At 52.1% G+C, this 22,656-nt stretch overlaps 1 protein-coding gene across 3 annotated transcripts in view; it reads right to left on the reverse strand.

Moving 5' to 3' along the window:
- The window catches only part of ZC3H4 (zinc finger CCCH-type containing 4), a gene marked incomplete at its 5' end in the record, with an annotated part of 40,329 nt that overhangs the window by 8,853 nt on the left and 8,820 nt on the right, over positions 1–22,656 (reverse strand). For all 3 annotated transcript variants that reach the window (XM_081107814.1, XM_081107815.1, XM_081107816.1), the window contains 10 exons: positions 172–536; positions 6,776–6,885; positions 7,429–7,540; positions 9,252–9,359; positions 10,462–10,601; positions 10,710–10,806; positions 11,487–11,638; positions 12,849–13,071; positions 15,155–15,265; positions 15,543–15,762. In XM_081107814.1, coding sequence (XP_080963940.1) covers positions 172–536; positions 6,776–6,885; positions 7,429–7,540; positions 9,252–9,359; positions 10,462–10,601; positions 10,710–10,806; positions 11,487–11,638; positions 12,849–13,071; positions 15,155–15,265; positions 15,543–15,762 — 1,638 coding nt within the window. The remainder of the gene's footprint in view (positions 1–171; positions 537–6,775; positions 6,886–7,428; positions 7,541–9,251; positions 9,360–10,461; positions 10,602–10,709; positions 10,807–11,486; positions 11,639–12,848; positions 13,072–15,154; positions 15,266–15,542; positions 15,763–22,656) is intronic.

The following is a 22,656-nucleotide window of genomic DNA, read 5'->3' on the forward strand; positions in this document are numbered from 1 at the left end:
AAGGTTGGTGACCACTATTTTAAGGAAACCTTTGGAGCAGCGGCCGTGGACCACTGGTGGTCTGTGAGGTCCGAAAGGTTGGCAACCACTGCTCGAGACCAGGCCTCCAATCGTTTTTGGAGGCAGCAAGCTGCCCTGACCAGGCTCACAGTGACAGGTCCCGGCACTCACCTCACACCCAGCTTCTCAGCCAGCTGTCCTGTGGGCCGAACCACGATCTCAAACAAGGAGGGGATCTTCTTGTTGTACATGTCCTGCTGCTGCTGCAGCTGCTGGGGGGACAGCGGCTCGTGCACTGGCATGGGCATCTGCGGGGGTCCGGGGGGCGGAGGAGGGGGTGGGGGTGGGGGCGGGGGGCCGCCCTGCATGGGCCTGCCGTTGGGAGAGGTTGGGGCAGGGGGGCCAGGGGGCCGAGGCGGAGTGGGCAGGAGGCCCACCCCGGGGGGTGGTTTGGGCAGGGGGTTGATGCCCTGCTTCTTCAGTTCCTCAACTTCCTTCTCGTCCTCGGCGCCTGCTTCCGCATCGTCAGCCAACATCTGCGGGTGGAAGGATAAAAGGGGGTGCAGTCAGGACAGGAGTCGGGTGCAGGGACCCCTCCAGGGTGGAGAGCTAGATTTACTGAGGAACACTGAATCCCAGGGACCCTGAGGAAGCCTTACAGCGTAAGGCCAATGACCACCCCCTCACCACTGCTGGTCCCCTGTGACAGTGGGCAGGGAGCCACTCCTGTCCCGCAGCAAAATACAGTACAACACGTGCAATTCCACCTGTTTAAAGTGTACATTTCAGTGGCATTAAGTACCTTCATGAAGTTGTCCATCCATCAGCTGTCTAGTCCTAGAACTTTCCATCACCCAAAAGAAACCCCTTACCCACAGCAGTCACTCCCCACTCCCCTCCTCCCCAGTCCGTGGCAGCCACTAATCTGCTTTCTGTCTCTAGAGATTTCCTGATTCTGGACATTTACAGAAATGAACTCCTATAATACAGGGTCTTTTGTGACTGGCTTCTTCCACTCAGCATGAGTTTTCAGCCCGTGGGCAGCGTGAGTCATGTATATGGCTGGCTGATGGGCCACCATCCTATTTGGATTTTAAAAGCCTCTCACTGCACTTGCCATCAAACCCCCACGGGGCCTGGCGGCAAGACTGGGTGCTGAGGAGGCAGCTTCATTTCCTTCCCTATGCCCCCGACTCAACCCTAGCGCCCGGCCCCGTGGCAGTCTGCTGACAGCCAAGCTGCCCTGCGGGCTGCCCTGGACCAGGCCCCTTCCCGGGCATCTGCGTTTCCCTCTATTCCCACGTGGCCCCATGTCCCCATGGACGGTCTTATTAAAGGTCAACAGTGACTGTCCAGGTCCCTGCATTCACTCCGGAACATCACTAGCTCCCTTCCAAGCACTGCCCAGCTCAGCAAGATCACGTTTTACTGCATCCTGTGTATTCCTGCTCGGCACAGACTGTCAGCTCCACAAAGGCCGGACTGTTCTACGCCCTGAGGGACCCAGGGCCCGGCAGAGGCCTGACGGGCAGACAGACAATGTCAGAGTCTGGATTTGAGCAGCATGTCCCCCCAGTGAGGGTCCTGTGCAGCAGGACAGCAGGCCTGACTGCTCCCCTTGGAAGGCCTTGCAGTGCTGGCCTTCGGCTGGTGTCTGGGAACCTGACGGGTAAGAGGGCTCCCTGTGCCTGACCTCCCTGTGCTTCCTGCCGGACACCCCCTTCCCTCTGCGAGTCTGGAATCTGGCACATGCCAGGCAGAGGCTGCATACATTACCAGCCCCCAATAAAGACCATGCGCACGGAGCCCTAATGTGCCTCCACCCAGGGACGCGGGACCTCTGGGCAGGTGCCAGGCAGTTCTTGGCTTTTCTCTCCCCTCACCATCAACAACGGTATCTGGGCCCCTGGCTTCAAGGGGGATGGAAAACTGATCAGTGGAAAACATTTGTTCCTTCAAGTCCTGCTACTCAAGGTGTGGCCTGTGTGTGGACCAGCAGGACAGGGGACCCACTGAATCAGAGCCACACGTTAACACGGGCCCTGCAGTGGGGGACACACGGCCCACAACTAGCCATGCTGGGGAGCGCCCAGGACCGTGGGGGCCGGGGCCTGTCCGCTTCACTGCCCCCCGTTCTGCTCACTTCCCTTCCTCCCAACGAGTGGCCCCTTTCAGTTCCTCCACCGAGAGTGCAACCGTTGCTCGTGCTGTGTCCCCGGCCTGCCCCTCACCGAGGGCTGGCACAGTGTCAACTCCCCTGGCCTCCTGGGTGTCAGCCGCGGGAGGGCCTCTGGGCTCCCTGCACATTGTACCCAATGCCCGATGCTGCCCCTCATCACGGTCTCCCCAGTGCCCAGGGCAGCGCCTGCGGCAACTAGGCACTGCCACACGTCTGGTGGGTGATCAAGGAAAACACATCATGGAGCAGCGGGGAGGCAGGGTGCAGGTGTAATAGGGTTAGGGCTTTGCCTGGACAACTCTGCAGTTTGGTGTTGTCTCTGATGGGTCTCGTCTGCCTGCACACCACCTTCCTGCCCTGGCCCCGGGGCCCTGCGGTGACCGCCACTCTCTGGTCTGAGCCACAGGTACCGTCTCCACCTGGTCATACCTGATGCACAAGCTCCGCCTCCCCAGCCCAGCAAGGATCTGGGGTGCTACCCCTGACTCCCACCTTTTCTTATCCTGACTCCGAAATACTGGAGCTGCTGCCGGCCCTCCTGAGTGGCTCACCTGCTCATCTCACCCTGGGGCCTCACTGTCTCTGACCAGCACTCTGCCCCAGCCTCCTGTCTAGTCGCCCCACCATTCTCTGCACATGAGCACAACAGCAGTCGCTCACAGAGACGGCCGTGCCCCTGTGCCGCCAGGTCCTTCCAATGGCAACTCAGCGTGCCCGGGTTACAGACAACATTTAACCAGGTTGCACCTCACCAAGCAGGAACAAACCTGACCACACCGCCTTCATGAAGGTGCCACCCAGAACGCCCCATTCACTCCCTCCTGGTCACGCCACCTCCCCCACCTAATGCCCGACCTTCCTTCAGGTCCCCTCCCAACACCAGCCTCCCGAGGAGCCTCCACCGCCCCAGGTTAGGTGCGCCCGTGGTGAACACGCTGCCTTTCTCGTAGGTACCACTCAGCACGTGAACACTGGCCGACGTCCGCTTCTCCGTCAGACCGCCTGCCCTGGGACCGCCTGCCCTGGGACCTCCTGCCCTGGGACCGCCTGCCCTGGGACCGCCTGCCCTGGGACCGCCTGCCCTGGGACCGCCTGCCCTGGCACCGAGGCTGTGGTGATCTTTTCCCTGCCATTTGCCAGCACTGAGCACAGCGCTCAGCACACAGTGGGCACTCAATAAACTCACGGTTAACAGAGCAAACGGAAGCTCTCACCACAGGACACCTCTGCACGGGCAGCACTGCTGAGTGCTCACCCTTGGGCCTGCCTGCACGCGGCACTCAGCTCCTCAGCCTGCCCTGCCGTCGGCTTCCGTCTCCCATCCTGCTCGGCAGGAACCGTGCCTCGCACGCAGCCTATCGGCCGCTGGGGAACCCTGCTCCCGTGCCAGGACTTAGCCTCTCCCACCCTTCTAGTTCAGGCCCCACAATATCCTGATAAAGACTCCTCTCGGGACACAGACCAGCCCTCTGCTGTGCCCATTTACGGGATCCCACCCTGGGACTCGAGTGCTGCCTCGAAAGCTGGAGCTGCCCCGCCCCGGTGGCTCAGTTGTTTGGAATATCGTCCCATATCCAAAAGGTTTCGGGTTCGAGTCTCAGGACACATACCTAGGTTGCAGGTTTGATCTCCAGTCAGGGCATATATGGGAGGCAACTGATCAATGTATTTTTTCTCCCTCCCCCGCCCCCCAACCTCTGGCTGTGGAGGGGCCTCTCCGTCAGTAAGGACAAGGGCTCCCGGGACCCTCTCAACGGATGAAACCACCAGGGCCTTGCTGGGTCCCACACCTCCCCTACCAGGACTGATTTAGAGCGATCCCAGGGGTTTCCAAAAATCAAAAGCATCCTCAGCAGGAAGGACTGACACACCTGCGGACACAGAGGCACATGGGCCAAGGTCTGTCAGGCCCAAGAAGTAAACTCACATCTGTTGGTTAAGAAATGTTTGCCCTAAACTGGAAACAACCCAAATGTTCTTCAGCTGATGGCGGATAAAAACTGAATCATCCACACAGTGGAGCAGCGCTCAGCAGCAGTCCGTAACGAGCTACCACTGTATTCGCGACGCAGTGGATCAACCTCACACGGATTATGCCCAGTTAAAGAAGCTACAGTGAAAAGGCTGTATGAACACATAAAAGCTACAGAGTGTAAATCTACTTATATGACATTCTTGCAAAGTCGAACTATAGGGATGGAAAACGGATCAGTGGGAGCCAGGGGCCGAGACTGGGGAGGCGATGACTACAAAGGGGTGACAGCAGAGTTTGGAGTGATGGACTGAATTTCTTCCACCTAAATTTCTGGGTGGCTCTATCTTTGTCAAAACTCACGGATATAAACTAAAATGAGAACAAGTGATAAAGCAAGTGGGGCAAAAAACATTGAACAGTTGAATCTGGCAGAGGGAATTCTTTGTATTATTCTTGCCAACTGTTCCCACATAAAAGTCATTGCCCACCCCAAAGGCAGGCATGCTTCCAAACAAGAGTGGACAGCGAAATCAGTGTCTGGACAGACAGAAGTGTCACTGAGAAATGGGAAATAAAGCAGGACAAGAGCACAGACATTTCAGGATGGGGGGGGGGGGCGGCGAGGTCCCGGCCATGAGAGGCATCACAGCTCGGGCCCCAGGCCCAGCCGGTGGACCAGCTGCAGCTCGGTCTGGGCAGGAGGGCGATGGCCGACCCCACGCCTTCGGCAGGGTCAGTCTAGGCCCATCCTAAGGCATGTTGCGCGTTTTACTTTCTGGCCACACAAATTCGACTCTAGAACGGTTTTTCTAGGTTCTGCATTCATTTTTAACCCACTGAGACTTAGCCTTATGTAGGGGATGTTATCAATGCTTTCAAAATGTTTGTGGGAGCTCAAATGGGACACCTTGTTTTCTTGGGTTTTTATTAGGGCATCTAGAGCTTTGCTGTCCATTATGGTGGTCACTGGCCTGGTGTGACTATTGAGTACTTGAAATGTGGCCATAAGTACCAGATTCTAAAGACACAGCAGTCTCCCAAAAATCTTACTTTTTCCCATCACTTATTACTTGCCAAAATGGTTATTTTGAACATGGATACACTGAGCTAAGGTATGTTGTAAAAGTTAAATTCACCTGTTTTTTACTTTTCTAATATGGCTACTAGAAAATTTAAAATTAAGTATGTGTAGTCTGACCCTGCTCTCTGGTTAGAGCGTCAGCCCTCGCACCAAAGGGTTGAGGGTTCGATTCTGGGTCAGGGGCACATACCTGGGTTGTAAAGTTCGGTCCTGGCCCTGATCGGGGCACGTGTGGGAGTCATGTCTCTCTCACATTAATGTTTCTCTGCCCATCCCCCCTGCTGTCCCTCCCTCCTTTCTAATCTCTCTAAAAATCAATGGAAAATGTGTAGCCTGTGATTTACAAGACTGGCCAATTTATAGTCATTCTTTATATTTCTCTGCCCACATCATATACATTGTGCAATTATCAGTAAAACTTTCATACTAAAACTGCTGCAGAACTAGTAGGTAGGTAATTAAAAAAGGAAAAATTAGACATGTGGCTCGGACATGTTTCCTACTGGACAGCACTGGTCTAGAACACAAACTCTAAACCTCCAGCAGGGGGCAGTCCTCAGTCAGATATTGTTCAAATGAGGAATGAAGTCACCATGTCTTCCCACTACTTTCCCTGTGAAAAACTCATAGACTCTAGATCTAGATGACAAAGCCCTAGTCCTAGGTTATTAGGCTCCACAAAGGGCCTGGCCAAATAAGACCTTTCTCCAACTTTTCCCACGCCTCTGCCAATGAGGAGCGGTGTCCTCTTGCTTTGCCTGTGCACGGCTTCCCCTCAACTCCTCAGGGTGCCAGCAGCCATTTAAACTGGGCAGTCATCCGAGGATGGCTGATGAGCACGACCCTTTCCATTCTTAAAAGAAATAGCCAACTCCTCAAGCCACCTGAGAACTAGAAGGCAGGAGAGCCTTCATTTCAAAGGCTACATTCTCCTGCTCCTCCCTCGGATGCATCAGGAAACCAAGGACAGGGCCTTGGGACTCCCCAAGTCCTAATGACGCCTCAGGGACAAGACGATGCTAGGATGAGTTTCAAATGTCACCTGACGACTCAAAAAGTCCTGACACCTCACCCGAGGGAAGAAGTCTCCAACAAGCCTGAACCTCTAATTTCCCTGTTTTTTGGGGTTTTTTTTTTTTACTGCTTAATAGAATCCTTAAAAATTGTAAGTAAACATTTGACATTTCCATAAAAATATAACCATCCCAAGCCTCCTCTCCTCGCCGTGTACCATGACTCTCTCTAAAGGACAACTAAGAAATCACGAGGTATGTTTGGAGACACACCAGGCAACACTCCTTTCATGCAGCCACCCCAGCGACAACTGCCCCGGCTGGAGATAAGATGCACGCGTGACCGCGTCCACTCTCTGTAGGCAAGAACACAGTCCCCATGTCTTCCTTAAAATGGCCCCGCTCCAGATCAATGCAGCTGGGAATTCTGGTCCTGCAGAGGCCAGCGGGCGGCTGCAGAGCCCAGTCAACAGAAGGCCCAGCTCCTGGTTCCTGTCAGCTGTGGCGGCCGACCCCCCCGACCTTACCTTATCCAAGAGCTCTCTCGTCTCCTCGGTCAGAGGGTCGTGGGAAAACATGCAGTCGTCACCATTGATGCAGTTCCCAGTCGTGTGGTATAACTTACACGGAAAATCGCGTTCACGGCAAATTAAGGCAAATGCTTCACCTCACGGAACCCACCCGAGGGCAGAACCCGGCCCCGTGTTTTGGAGATGAGGAAACTGGAGCCCAGAGAGGTGAGGGGACTTGCTCAGGGTGGCACAGTGGTGAGACCCCAGCTCTCAGACTCTTGCCTCAGAGTGCTTCCCGCCCGACCACGCTGGCCTTGGGGCTGTGTCCTCGGATCCTCCCTCAGCAGGAATAAGGAAGTTCAAAGATGTAACCAAGGTTACACAGCCAGTTGGAAAGTCTCAGAAAGATAACAGGCAATGGCATAGGCCAGTCCCAAGAGTATATGTAAAGAGAACATATTAACGTGTGTGCCTCAGTTTACTCATCTGCAGAATGGGAACAGCAGGCCCGTCATAGGACAGATGTGCGGGTTGAGTGAGATGCAGATGCACTGAAAGCTCGACACTGCACTGGCAGGGCGAGAGGAAGCGCAGTGGAGGTCCGCTGTTACTACCGACAAGGAGAGCTCCGCCCCTCAATCAGAGCAGAGGTGGGCGCCAAAGGATATCGTGCATGTAGGGGCAGTTCTCGGCTTTGGCACAAAACCCGGTGATGTAAAACTTGCACAGCTCTCGCTTCTTTGGTAGCTCGATGTCATGGCTGAAGTTACAGTGGTCGCCCTGGAAGAGGCAATGGAAAGGTCAGGCGGTGGTACGGGAAGCCCGTGCTGATCCTTCTCCAAGAAAACGCTCCTCTGTCACCGCTGACGCACAGCGGGACCAACGACAGAATGAAGCCCCTTCCCTCAGGGAGAGGCAGGTTTCCCACCAGCCTCACACTTCTGACCACATGTGTGCTCCCCTGCCTCCCTCTCCCACAGCCTCCATCCTCCCGTCTCTATTCCTTGCCTTTCACTGCCTCCTTCTAACTCTTCTCTTTCCTTCCCTCCTTTCTCTTATCTCCTATTTTTCACTATTTACTGCATGACAACCAGTGTCCAGTCCCATGCTTTCTCCTAACAGAACCCCGGTTCTGTTTGAGGAAGAATGTGCCCAGCTAAAAATATTCCATTTCCCAGCTTCCCGTAAAGTTCTGGCCACAGGTGCAGGCAAAAGTCCCTACCAGGACAACACTGCCTCAATTTTTAAAAACTCCCACCACCTATTTTTCTTCCTCTAGCCTTTAGATGTGATGCCTGGAGAACATCAGCTGCTGTGCAACCATGGCGACAAAAGCCACATGCTCAAGCACGGCAAAATTAAGCCGAGGAAGGAGCGTGGTCCCGCAGCGTGCCGCCAACCACTGCACAAGCCTTGTACCGTCTACCCACCCCTACACTATTCTGCGGGACAAACACCTACGTGCTTAAGCTAGTGGAGTTGCGTTTTCGTTATTTGCACTATGACACAATCCAAACAAAACAACACCAAGGTAAACTAAAGATAGAAATGGTTGTATACTTGTTTCAAAAGTCTTATTCTCAGGAATGCCAATTCATTTTTCTTTGTTTATATGTATTATGAGCTTCTAAAAATAATATGAATTGACTGTAATAAGGAATATTTTACATACGCATGCACACTTGTTGGAAGTACACATTTTTCTAGACATATACATGGTGCGGTATTTCCTGGGTGCATGTTTCCCAATATCTGTCCACTGACACTAAATGTAGGGAAAAAAGCTGGCTGGCAGCCTTATCCAGTTTGGGTCAGTAAATAAGAGCATTGGCCTGCGGACTAAAGGGTCCTGGGTTCCATTCCAGAAAGGGCACATGCCCGGGTTGTGGGCTTGATCCCCAGTAGGGGGTTTGCAGGAGGCAGTCAAACAATGATTCTCTCTCATTATTGATGTTTCTATCTCTCTCTTTCTCTCCATTCCTCTCTCAATAAAAATATATTTAAAAATTTAAAAGAAAAAAAACAAAAGTTGGCTGACTAACATTGGGCTATATTGTTTCCTTCAGAATTCTGTGGCCGCTGGTCCATCTTGTGTCATTCAATTCTGCTGTGAAGTTCAAGGCTGGCCTGATTCCTGCCCCTCCTTTTCTATGGATGTCTTAAAGTTCAGTAACTAACCAGAATATGTACATCTCTGCACTAGCATCAATCTTAATACAACATCTGAGGCTGTACAGATTTGTTGAGAACTTTGGCCAAAAATATCCTCCCCAAACCAGAAAAACCCAGATTCCTGCTGCTCCGGCCCTCAGTCCCTCTGAGAAGAGAACCGAGTCTTCCAGGCCCCAGAGGCACCTCACCTCTCGGTAGTCACCCACTCCCACCAGCACCGGCCCTGCCCAATGAGGTGGCCTCCAGAGCATGCCCAGGGCCCCTGTGTCCTCTGGGAGGTTGCTGCCCTGCTCAGCACCCAGATCCTTTGACCCCTTACCCATGTGCACCGCCCCTCCACGAAGTATTTGCAGATGACTTTGCCTTTCTTGTCAGACTGTTGATGAGGCTTGTCATGGTCACGGCTCCGGTAGCTTCCGCCGCCATCCTGTTAGGGACACAGAACACAGAGTGTGAATGTAACTAACGGGGAATGAAAAGGGAGGGCGGTGAGGGCCCCGCGGGTCAGGTGGAGACCATCTGAGTGAAGAAGAGTAACAGGAGTTGCCTAGCAGCCAGTTACATCTGACACCGAGGCCACAGGAGTCCGAGCCCACAGTATGGAGTGCTGCTTGGATAAGCAAAGCTCTGGCACCTAGAGCTGTTGGCCATGAAGACTCGCACACACACTTGTGCAGGAACACATCCACCTCCTGGAGGCAGAGGCACGTGCCTTCCTGTAAAACTCTCCAGGGATAACTGAGTGGGCCACCTAGAACCTTCCAAGTCTTAGAGACTTGTTCGGGGTGACTGCAGGTGCTACAAAGATGTGGTTTTAAAAAACAGAGGGTCTTGCCGAAACCGGTTTTGCTCAGTGGATAGAGCGTCGGCCTGCAGACTAAAAGGTCCCAGGTTCGATTCCGGTCAAGGGCATGTACCTGGGTTGCGGGCACATCCCCGGTGGGGGATGTGCAGGAGGCGGCTGACCGATGTTTCTCTCTCATCGATGTTTCTAACTCTCTATCCCTCTCCCTTCCTCTCTGTAAAAAATCAATAAAATATAAATAAATAAATAAAAAATAAAAAACAGAGGGTCTTACCCTGGCCAGTGATGCTCAATGGTTGGAGCATTGACCAGCACACCAAAAGGTCGCCAGTTTGATTCCCAGTCAAGGGCATGTACTAGGGTTGCAGGTTCAATCCCCAGGCCCTGGTTGGGGTGCGTGTGGGAGGCAACCAACCAATATGTCTCTCTCACATCGATGTTTCTCCCCCCACCTTGTAAAAATCAATGGGGAAAAAAATATCCTCGGGTGAGATTAACATTAAAAAACACACACACACACACACACACAACAAAATACAAAGAGAGGGTCTCACTAGCAGTGCATCCAGATGAGAGATGATTAGTGCTTATTGGCCCTATGGGGAACGGCTCCTGGGAGCAGGGGGCCAGGGTCAGCCTCAGAGGACAACTCATTAAAGAGAAAAAAATATCCAAGGAGGGGCCCTGGGTAAACACATCAGGTCAGAGTGAAGAGTTGACTCACGCCCATGTCATCATCATAGAAGTCTTCATCATCGTTCATCCCACCCTTGTTCATCCCTCCTCGGCTGCCACCTCGACCTCGGCCACGGCCCATCCCTTTGCCTCGACCTCGGGAACCCCGGCCACGGCCTCGATTTAACCCTGCGGAGGAGAGAAATGGCATCAACCACTGCCTGTCCCCAGAACCCAACTCTAACAGCTGCCAGAGGGAGCCCCACCAACTCGTCAGCTTCTGGGCCCCCTGCCCACCTCGTCCTCGGCTGTCCTTGGACCGGCGGTACTGGTTTAGCTCCTTGGAATAGTCGTCGTAATCCTCATCTCCCATTGGTTCCTCACCTTCTCCATACTGGGATTTAGAAAGAAGAAAGGTGTCACATGGGGAACAATGAACACGGTCCCTAAGTATACATTTTGCCCCCTTTGCCTTTTGGTTTCAAGGACAACCTCAGGCTCAGAATAGCAGGTGAGAAATCTGGGCCTCAGGCCTGTGTCCCCTCCTCACGTGACCCAGCCTGAGCATGGGTGGTCTTAATCCTTTCTGTGCAGTCGTCGGTCTTAAAACTCCCACCCCCTGGGCAAATCCATCAGGGCACCTCTGTACACAATGGGCAGCTGTGCCGCTGTAACAGGACTGCACAGAAAGGTCTCGGCAGGGACACGGCATGAGTGCAGCAGCTCTCTGTGACAGAGGAGTGAGTGTGCCCGAGCGCAAGCACACAGCACGGCGAGTAAATAAGCCCCCAGCAGCAAAGGCCTAAAACGTTTCCAGAGCCACTCGGGAACCGTCTCCAGGGACGGGAATTAAGTCGCTGGAAGAAGATATAATTTTCACAGCTCACCCTTTGGTATCTGTTCAGTTTGAATCATACGAAAGTTTTTTCAATTTCAAAATCATACAGGAACATTTAAAACACATACGCCTGCCTGTCATCTGATGCTTGCTTTCCTTAGCCTTACAGGCCACCCCCCACAGGACATGCAGCCCACCAGCCATACCCCGGTTCCCCGGGCAGTAGAAAACCTTACATCCATCTCATCTTCATAAAAGTCGTCTTCGTCTTCTGGGTGGTCTCCCATGGAGCCTCTGCCCCTGCCTCGGCCGCCCCGGCCCATGCCTCGGCCCCGAGACCCTCCGCGGCTTCCTCGGCCCCGGTAGCCCCTGCCACGGCCTCGACTGCCTGCACGGTGATTCAGAAAGTGAACGCCTGAGCGGGAGTAGACCCCACCAACAAGAGAGATGTTAACCCATTGTTTGCCCCTGAGGTCAATCATTTCACCTTCTCCTCCGCCAAGAAGCCTTCCCAGCTTCCCCAGGCAGACTAATGGTTCCCCTGGGCCCCTCGATGAGGTGCCTCAGCATTGCAGGCACATGGCTGCTACAGCACTCACTACACTGAAGGCTGCACTGTACGATATGGTAGCCACCAGCCTCATGTGGCTTCTGAGCACCGGAAACGGGGCTGAGCAAACCAAAGAGATGCCGTGAGGGTAAAGCACGTCTGGACTGCAAAGACTCGGTGGGGAAAAAAAGAGGGAATGTAAAATATCACATCTGCCTAGCTTGCAAACGTTGTTGAAATAAGCTTTTGAATGTATAAGGTAAATAAAATATATTGCTAAAATTCATTTCATCTATTTGCTTTTACTTTTTAACGGTGACTACTAGGAAACTAAGTCACATGGTGGCCTGCATTCTGCTTCTACAGGACAGCACTAATCTAGAATCTCCCCGAAGAGCAAGGCCTGTCCAGGGAGGTGTCCGTGAAAGACGGCTGGAAAAAAGAAGGGATAGACGGCCACTCAGACAACAAGCTGGGCCTTAGGCGGGGATACAAACCTCTGAGCTAGAAGGTTCTGGAAGCCCCCTGGGGGTGGAAAATCTCACTGGCAGGAGATGGTTCTAAGAAGGTAGGCTGGGCCTCTGGTGCTCTGCCCTCCCCTCCCATCCTTCCAACTGCCAGAGTTCAAGGTTCAGAGGTGTGGCCGGCCCAAGACACACCTTGTCAGGTGATATGAGCTGAGGGCGGGGGAGGGGGCTGCTGAGGGTTGTGGCATCCAATTGCCAGGCACCCTGGCCCAGATGTGAGACGCCGTCCCTCTTCTTTCCCCTCGCTGCGGACCAGGAAGTGAGTTTTCCCTCTCCCTGCCTCATACCAGCCTGGCTCCATCCCAGCCAGGGCCTCAGCGCTGGCCTTCTGCTCACATGGCTAACTCCCCCAAACCCTTCCTTCCCTGCTTATCTCAGCCCTTAACGACCGCCCGTCTCTGCTCCTGGACTGGAGGCTCCGTGAGCACAGAGACAACCAGGCCTGTCCCACTCTGCACCGCCCCTCAGCCCCCAGCCCCAGGTCTGCTCAGACACCCTGGAGCAGAAGCTTGGGGTCTCACCTCGGCCCCGACTGCTGCCCTCCTTGGCACGCCGGTACTGGTTCAGCTCTTTGGTGAAGTCGTCGTAGTCCTCCTTGCCCATATCCTCTTCCTCGTCGCCCTCATACTCCCCGTACTGCTCGTTATCATAGTCGTCGTACATGCCGTAGCCTTTGCTGTCCATCTTGGAGTAGGACTTCTTGGGCAGGGACGTGCTGTGTGACGGGGGGTACTGCTGGTGGGACTGCCAGGGAGAGGAGGGTGAGCAGGCCCCAGGGCCTTGGGTGCAGACACCAAGACCCTCACTATCCCCGGGAGAATACCATCCTCGACCTCCTGGGGGCCTGGTCCCCACCTGAGTGAGATCTAGGCAGTAGGCCCAGATGTTTCTGTTCTTCAGAAAGGGCCACAGCTTGAAAGAAAATGGAGAACGGACCCCACAACCCCTGAAGAACAAGGGAGAAAGTGTGTGTGGGGGGGGGGAGGGGGGGGAGAGATAGGGGTTATGTCCCAGGGCTATAGAGCAATCTCGTTTGGGGAAGAGGCCTGGTAGGCAGAAGGGGTGCTTCCTGGTCAAAAGTTTCCTGGGGTCTTGGAATTCAATTAATTACCTGCTTGGCAACCAAACTAGAAAGCCATTTCAAATGATGCTTTCCAAAGTGTGCTGGTGCCAGGAGACACTGGATCAAGTTAAATATATATTTTATATATCACACACACACAAATGGAAGCCACCAAAATGTCCTCAGGCAATGAATGGATAAATCAACTGTGGCACATCCAGACAATGGAGCATTTATTATTCAGCAATTTAAAAAAAGTGAGCTATGGAGCTATGAAAAACAGAGCAGCCGTCAACTATGCTGCTAACTGAAAAAAGCCAATCTGGAAAGGCTACAAACGGTATGGGCCTGACTGGCATTCTGGGAAAGGCAAACCTCTAGAGACTGTAAAAAGACTGGTGGTTGCTAGGGGCTCAGGGAGGAGGAAAGCAGAGGGGATTTTTAGGGAGTTGAGACTATTTCATATGATAGTGCATGGTGAATACATACCCTATACATTTGTTAAAACCCAAAGAACTATAAAACCCTAATGTAAAGGTATGAACTCTAATAATGAGTCAATATTGGCTCCTCAAATACAACAAATGTATCAACCACATTAATGCAAGATGTTAAAAACAGGAGAAACGGGGTGGAATAAGGAGGGAGTTGTACTATCTGCTTAATTTTCTATGAACCTAAAACTGCTTTAAAAAACAGTCTATTAATTTAAATAATCCACACTCATTATAAAAAAAAGAGAGAGAAAATACAAAACATAGGTAGCTAGACATACACAACTACTTTAGCAGATCTTAAAATGCCCAACACCAGCTCCCAATTAAAGCTCAGTGTTTCCTCCCTTCCCTGCCTCCCTCAGGTTTACAGTCTGAATCTCCGTTAGATCAATGTCAACTACGCCTTACAATAAAGTATCTGTAATAATGGGTGGTGCTGAGTCACATGATCACTGGGGCATCTTTAAGAGCTACTAGCTTTAAAAGTATTTTTAAAAATCAAAACTCAGAAAGCTAAGTTGATGTTTTTTCTTATCAGTTTTGCTGGGGGTAGATAGCATACTAACTGAATAGATAATTTAACTTTATGTTTGCTTAAGGTCAGAGATGCAATTTATTCCTATAACCATTTCATTCTCTTGCCAATTTTCCACAAAAGTCATTTCTGAACAGTGTCAAACAGTCAGCTATGACGGAGACAAGTCAGCATCTTTCTCGGGGATAGGGGACAGGAGACACGCAGCAAAGGCCACAGGAAAAGGTGGCATCGAGAAGTGCTAACAGCACGGCTTATAGAGATCGGTCACGCACTGGGTTCAAACCCCCATCCCTGCGCTTCAGGGCTGTGAACTGGCTGAAGTTTCTAAGTCTCGGTTTTCTCACCTGTAAAATGGGGATAAAGACAACACCTAATCTGCCCAGCTGGTGTGGCTCAGTGGTTGAGCGTCGACCTATAAACCAGGAGGTCACGGTTCAAATCCAGGTCAGAGCACATGACTGGGTTGCAGGCTTGATCCCCAGTAGGGGATGTGCAGGAGGCAGCCAATCGATGATTCTCTCTCATTATCGATGATTCTATCTCTTTCACTTTCCCTTCCTCTCTAAAATCAATAAAAATACATTAAATATATATATATACACACAACACCTAATCTTGCAAGGTTAAAATCCATGTCAAGTGCCATGCAAGAATGCCCGGCAGAGGGCAAGGTGCTTAGTAAAGCACAGCAGGTTTACTCCACGGAGCCCCCGGCCAGCCGTCACTCACCGGCACGTACGGGGGGCTGTACTCTCTGTACTTGCGGTGCCCCTTCTCGCTGGGGCTGAAATCGGAGTCATCGGAGAAGTCGGAGAAATCATCGCTGGAGGATGCATGGCGCTGCAATGACAGGGGAAGTGGACTTAGCGATTCTGCTGCAGGCAGGTCACTCTGGCAGTCAGCCCCGGGGAAAGCACTGCTGGAATGTGCCGGAAGGGCTCTGTGCTCTCCGTGAAACACCTTACCTACGGGCACTTAGCAGCAATGGAGCATGAGCTATTGATCCAATTTGAGGACGGAAAAACAACACTATTAGGAGTGCTCTTTGGCCTGACAAGACAAGCTCGGCCCCTGGGGCTCTCCGCCAGGCCCAGGCCCGTGAACCCTCCGGACCTACCTTGTGCTTAGATTTCCTCCTCTTTTTCGATCTTCTCTTCTCTTTCTCCCGCTCTTTCTTCCGCTTCCGTTTCAGCCTCCTGTGAGACTTTTCCTCGTCTGAATCGCTGTGGTGCTTCTCCCCTTTTTCTTTCCGGCTCCTCTCAGGGCCTCCAGGGGTGTCCTGGGTCTCCTCTGCCCCATCATCCTCCAGTTCACCTTCTTCCAACTCACCATCTTCCCTAAAACCAACCCCAAAGCCAGCATGAACACAGGTTTGAGAGGAACACAGGCCCGAGGGCTCTGGGCTGGCCAGGGCTGGCAGGAATGGAGGGCCTGACTGCCGTGACAGAGACCTGGAATCCCTGCCAGAGGCCTTGGCGGGACCTGGGGTCCACTGCCCCCCATCCCACCCCGCCCTCCTCCTAAAGGACTGCATCTGCTCTCAGCTGTCCTGGCGAGGGCTGGGGCTGCGGCTGGGGGAGGGGACAGGGACCGACGCGGTGGGAGCAGTATTTCCCAAACTGTTCCCTAGGACTAGAATTCTAGGAAGAAAAGTGACGAGGTTCTGTGGTCAAGTTAGTTGAGGGACTCCCCACCTTGGGGAACCACAATGCTTAATGCTATAACAGAAGTTCCCACAAGTCCTACAGTCAAGAAACCAGTACATCTTGGCTTCAGGGCACTTCTGAGATGCACTTGACCACAGAGGCTGCTCTGTCACGGAACACGGACCAGCATCCCTCCCAGGCGCAGTGGCCTGGGGTCGCCACTGGGCCCCAGAGCTATGGATGCGCCCTGTGAGCTGAGGGTGGTAGCTGTGCACAGTGGAGAGAAGGCCATGCTTCTGATCCAGGGGTGGCCTGCAGATTCCTGGGCCCTACCCACAGGCAGGCCCGAGGAGACACTAGTGACAGGCTCTGGGGTCTGGCCCACACCCTCAGCTCCATGGCTCTGGGCTGGAGGCAGGGGGGACTGAGTGGCTAAAAGGTGTGAGGGGAAGGGTCCCAGGCCCCAGACCCCCTGTAAGGTCCTCACATGACAGCAGTCAGAGTGCCTGCAGAGGGGTCAGCCCCCACCTGCAGCTTACCCTGTTTCCCAGCTGACTTGCCTCACTTCTGGGTATCCCTTCTGGCCCCCCAGTCTAGATTTTCTAACTTTTCCACTCCCCCCAATACCACCCTACCCTAGTTATTAAAAAACAGAAACGTTCTCCTGACATGACAGATGCTGCGAATAGGACTCTAAATGTCTAAATATCTATGGGGTATGGGGTGGGAGGGTTGGGGATAAATAGGGTTAAGAAAGGAATAGCTCGGAAAAGAATCCAGTTTTTGAGCCAAACCCACAGACACAGTACTCACAAGCACAGAAGCTGGTTTTTAAAAAATAAATAAAAATTAAAAAATTTTTAAATGTTCTCAAAGTTCCTCATGCATGACATGGAAAAGTATGTATGAGGGCATAAAAAAATGACTTCTTTATCAATTAAACAGGACCCAAACCAAATGAAGATAACAGAGCAATGTAATGAAGGGACCCAAAAGGCTACCAAAGGGAACTAATCTGGGCAGAAAAGGCCTCGGCCGCTCAGATGGGCCCAGGGTCGGGGTGGAGATAAGCTCATCAGGCAACTGGCCCGGGAGCGCCCGGCTCTCTCAGGCTTTGTGGGGAAACGACAAACTGACGACTTCTCCGAGGACCTTCACAGACCTTCCACTGTGTCGCTCCCTTTGTCTGCCTTGGTGCTGCTCCCTAAACATCAAAACCTTCAAGAAGGGCTGTGTACACTCTCATTCCCAGTTCAGAGGGGTCAGATCAGCTTAAAACAAGTGGCCCAGCCCCACCAGATACCCCAGCAGAGGTCAAGGGCAGCTCTCAAACACAGAATGCTAGACACAAAACTTGAATGTTTCAAAGGAAACAACACAGAGAGATGACCCATGTGCTTCTCATGTTGTTTCCTTGTAAAGGGCAGGTTGCCCTGGACTGGCCCCACAGGAAGACGCCCAGTAAACTTTGGAGAAGGCAGCATTCCTGACAAGTGAGGCACCTTCCGGCTGGGGTGTGGCCCACAGAACGAGGGGTGGCACCAAGCAAAGATCTCCCGGGACGAAGGCAATTCTGCTGGAATGGCCTCACCCACAGCAAAAGTGCCACTTGACTGGGGAAACTGGTTTTGGCCAGCTCACCAACCCAAGGGAGACGCTGTTATTCAATGGCATGGCCAATTCGTGCTGTCTGGAGTTGGGGAAGTCACTGGGGGTGGTTTCTGGAGCCAAGAAGATGTGTGCCTGAGGGGAACACTGGGGCGGGCCAGGTGACCTCACCGCAGGAGAAATACCGGGAGAGCCAGACAGACTAGACAGGCAGACACACAAGGGAGCTGGGGAAGGCCCAGAGACAGATCGAGAGGTAGAGGCTGGTATCCGCAAAGAAAAGCTATAAAGAGCATCCCTCTCAACACTTCAGTCTGGAAAGGAAAAAGCTGAGAGGGACACGGGCATGAAGTACCCAGAATCCCAGGACAGGGATGGAGGGAACATAGTTCGAGAGGAACTGCCTAGGCTCCTAGAAGTCCAGATAAAAGACATAAAGCCCAAGACTGCCAACAGCAAAAGAGCTTTCCGGAACCAGGAGAAAGCCCGCAGAGCAGAAGGGATAGTGGGACGCCATCACCCTTTGATTTCAAATAGGAAAGAGAGTAGGTGAGGGGGGACTAGTGGAGGTCAGACAGCCGGGGGTGACACGCAAAGCACCAGAACTGACTTGTTTCCCGCCCCTAAGCCCGCTGTGCTTCCCGATCAGTGAGGCGGAGGGGAGACCTCTCATCCACCGCCTACTCAGTGCCACAAACATTTCTGAGCATGTTCTCTGTGCCCGGTCCTGGAGCACCTCCTTTTCTGCATTCTCCAGATAGGAAAAGATACAAATTACAAGAAATCCAGTCCACAAGGCAGCCTCTGTGATACAGGCCTCTGGCAGCTGAGCCAGGGTGGCTGGCACCTCCCGACACTCTCTCACCTGTGCCCGCTCCTGGGCAAGGACCCCGGGCACAGCAGGCGAAGGTCTTGCCCAGGGTCAGCTGAGGCCTCCATCCCTATGCTGCTGCTGCACATTGATTTAGACCAAGGCACAGGCTGCTCTACATCTGACACCTGCGGGTGGGACCACAAAAGACCACCCAAGAGCTCCAAAGCCTTTGCCATCATCAGGGATGATCGCAGAAGCAAGCCTTCCAAATGCCAAAGGACATACCCAGACAGGTGCACGCCACAGACTTTCAGCCAAAGAGTTCTCTGCATTATCAGTATGAACAGCCCCCATCATATCTGGGCTGAGACACTACCATAGGACTTTTTCACACAATGTTTTACAAAACGGGTAGTGAATACTGGAACCTTTGTTTCCTTAGATTTGGGAGAAGCTGAAAAATAAATAGGATTTAAAAAAATCTCTGGTGATTTGTGAAGGGGAACAGGATACTGGAGGGGACACTGGGACAATCACGTTCGATTGGCCACTGCGCATTCTCAGTGCCGTCTGGCCGCCCCATGCTCTCAAAACTCCTCAGAGCCCTAGGCAAACTTCTGTTCACCTGAGAGGGTGCCCTCTGCTAACAATGGGGAGTCCCAGCTAAACGTCCTGCATGCATACGGGGCCTATTTCCTTCGGACTGTTCAACAGAAAGAAAATCAAACGAAGTGGGACAGGTAGAAGCCTGAGGGCCACCGGAAGGACTGCACAGGGCAGTCTCCACAAAACAGCAACCAGGGTTAAGCAGCGCCACTTCACAGGCTGCCAGCAACATCCACGTCAGAGCGGGATTAAATACCGAGGGAACACGCTTAATAGACTGTGACATAATCCCCCAAGAAAAGTGGGGGAAGCCCCGCTGCGCTAATCATTTCAATCAAGCTCTCTTGAGACCAGCATGCAGGAGGAACCCTGCAGCGTTCGGCCTGGGCAGAGACCACCTTATTCCCAGAGCAATGCCCCAGGACGGCTGCAGCAGGGCCGGCCGACCTGCCGGAGCCATCAGGGACAGGAAACCAGCCGTGCCTGCAACAGGCACCTGGGAGGCCTTGGGAAGAAGTCACCACCTTGCCTAGAGTCAGATCTGCCTTTCAACTCCTAGACTAAACTTCCGGGGCATTTAAGTTTCCATTAGCAGAGCTGGTGACAGCCAGCTCCTCCTCTCAGGTCAAAGACTATATCTGGATGCCCCTTCAGCCACAGGACAGAGAAGCATGTTGGGTTCAAACACATACCATGGGCTTGGCAAAGACAGGACTTTTTCCGAGTTTCAAAGTAGGCTGGCCCCACCTACCAGCCTACAGATTTGGGCATCTGGCTTTTTTTCTGCAGACCAAGTAACTCAACTAGCTCTTCCTCTTCCCCAGAGTATACTCTTGGTATATATAACCCCAGCCTTGGTTTTCTCATCTGTAGAATGGGATAACTATAATACCCACCTCAAGGGGTTAAAGGAGATAATATGGACAAAGCCCTTGACATGGAGGCAGGCACAGAGTAAGTATCAGACAAACAGTAGTTACTGGTTTTAAGAACCAGCTAGCATGAATGTACCTCTGCAGAGATTAACTCTACATTACTGGCTGAATGCTCACTGGGAAGCATTTCTCTAAGGAAAAGCTACAGACAACTTCCCCTTGGGACCACTGCTAACTGCTGGCCAACAAGGTCCCAACTTCTCTTGATCCAATACCATCCTCTCCTAATAAATCCTGGTGAAACTGACAAATGGACATCTCCCCTTTTTCAGCTCTAATCTAGGCGGTACCAGAGAGTAATAACCAAGTGGCTGACCAGGAGGGAAAGGCACAGGGAGAGCTGAGCCCTAGGGAGAAGGGACAAAGGTGCCTCACACAAATAAAGCTTGGCAACATGGAAATTCTCCAGTCGAGAGGGATGGAAGTTCAAAGGGGCTTGGGCTTGTGAATCCACCTGGCTTAGAGAAGGGGGAGGGGGGAGGGGGGAGGGGGGAAGGGGGAGGTGGGGAGAGAGAGAGAGAGAGAGAGAGAGAGAGAGAGAGAGAGAGAAAACAACAAAGATGGAAACTCATGGGAGCAGTGGCTATTACCTGAAGATCATGAGAGCCCTTGACAAGAGACGGCTAGGTTAATGTGAAGGTCAGGGTTATGACCATTAACTGCCCAAACTCTCAACAAATTGCCTGGGTAGGCTCTGAATGACCCATTAACTAGGGACAAAATTACGAAAATTACAAGGAAGCTCTGCCTCTTCAAATGTTTAAGGAACCCCAAGTCCGACCCTGTGGGACAGTCGTTTACTAGGATCGAAGGCTTCCTTTTAGAAAATTGGCTCAGGGCTCGTGCCTGAGACCTCAGAAGGCCGAGACCTTCCTTTGACTTAAGACATGAAACAGCCCTCGGGAGGGGAACCTCACTGAGGGATTTTTCAGAGGCAGGAAATTCTTGAAATAAACCTTTGGGTCTTGCACATGTTTTTCAGTGTCCTTACAACCTAGGTTCATCGACCAGAAATCAAGAGCAAATGGGCTCTGTTCCTCTCTTTCCTTCAACACTCCCAGTTGTGGTCATAACTGGCTCTGTGACATCTCACTATTTCCACGGTAACATGCTCACATCACGGATGCCCCCGGGGCTGCAAGCACAGACCAATGACAGAAGAGAAGCCCAACCAAAAGCAACCCGGGTCACCAGCTCGCTGAACGCCTCGCTTCAACAAGAGCAGGAGAGCCTGCCCGGTGCCAAGACTCAGGCAGGAACACGCCTACTGCCAAAAGTCAGTGTGGGGGAAATTGGAGAAATCCGAGCCCGGACTGGGTATTTGAAATATTAATGAATGTTCATTTTGTTAGGTATGATTATGGTGAAACGAGGTAAGATCTGGGAACTGCTTTAAACTATGCAAGGGAGATGGAGGTAGGTGAGATGAACCAAAACTGGCAGAATGTATACCGTTGGTCAAACTGGGTGGTGGGTATATGGTGATCTATGATACTATGTTCTTTTCTCTGATTGTTAGAAAATTTCCATAATAAAAAGCTTTAAAAGATGCCCTAAGTAGGGACCATCTCAGCAAGGTAATGGGAGTGTCAAGGTCCTAGGAAGTTAAATTTCCAGCAGAGAGCTGGAGTCCTGGGTGGGCGGGCCTCACCTCTCTGCCCTGGTTTCCTGAACTGCAACACCTGCCCGGGTACCTCAGAGTCTTATAAAGTCCAGTGCCTAAACCCTACCTAATACATGACAGAATGTGGGTAAACATTTGTTGAATGAATGCCTGAATGCATTAGTGCAGCAGGAAGTATTCATTCCAAACATTCTGTAGCAGCAACTTCCATGCAGGCACCAGGCGGCTGAGCTCTCCCCGCTTTACCGAGCTCGCTCTGAAACCCATTAACAAACCTATTCCACGGTGATTCATTTAGTCTGTCCAATTTACAGAAAAGCTAACTGACGCTCAGAGATGGGAAGAAATTTCACCCATAGGATCAAAGCAGGAAGAAGCAGAACCGGAGCCAGAATCTAGGACTTTCTAACTCCAGGCCCAGTTCTTAACTGCTACCCTTGAAACAATTAGAAATTACCTGAGGAAGAGTAATGTACTAATCAGGCCAACTGATACAACAACTCCTCCCCTAAATTTTATAATTGAGTTGGAAAAAATAAGACAGAAAACTTCCTAAATAAAAGTGTTCCAAGAAATGCCAAAGGGAGGTACTAAGTAAGACACTAGGCAAGTTCCTTATACACTCTGTTGCTCCCCTTCCAACTGCGAAGGGAAGGCAGTGGTGGGGCCCCAGGATGGATGGAATTCCTGTGGGAAGAATTCCCTGAGGCCACACCTAGCCCAGAACAAATGCTTCAGAGTAAGAACTATTCCTACGCAGACATGAGGCCAATACGGTCCTTGCAACCATCAAGTGCGGGGAATTGGAACATTAAAAAATCTGACCAAAGACACTGGAATAGTTAAGGGAATAAGAAGTACACAGAAAGGCCCAAGGAATCCTAGTGAAAAACCAAGGGAAACCTAACCAATGGACAGACAACAGGGGGGTGAGGGCAGGAGTGGGGGGTGGGGGATAAGGATACAGATGTAATGCCTTAATCAATAAAGAAATTAAA

Source organism: Myotis nattereri, assembly GCF_964212035.1.
Source record: "Myotis nattereri genome assembly, chromosome: 15".
In the NCBI taxonomy this organism is placed as follows: Eukaryota; Metazoa; Chordata; class Mammalia; order Chiroptera; family Vespertilionidae; genus Myotis; species Myotis nattereri.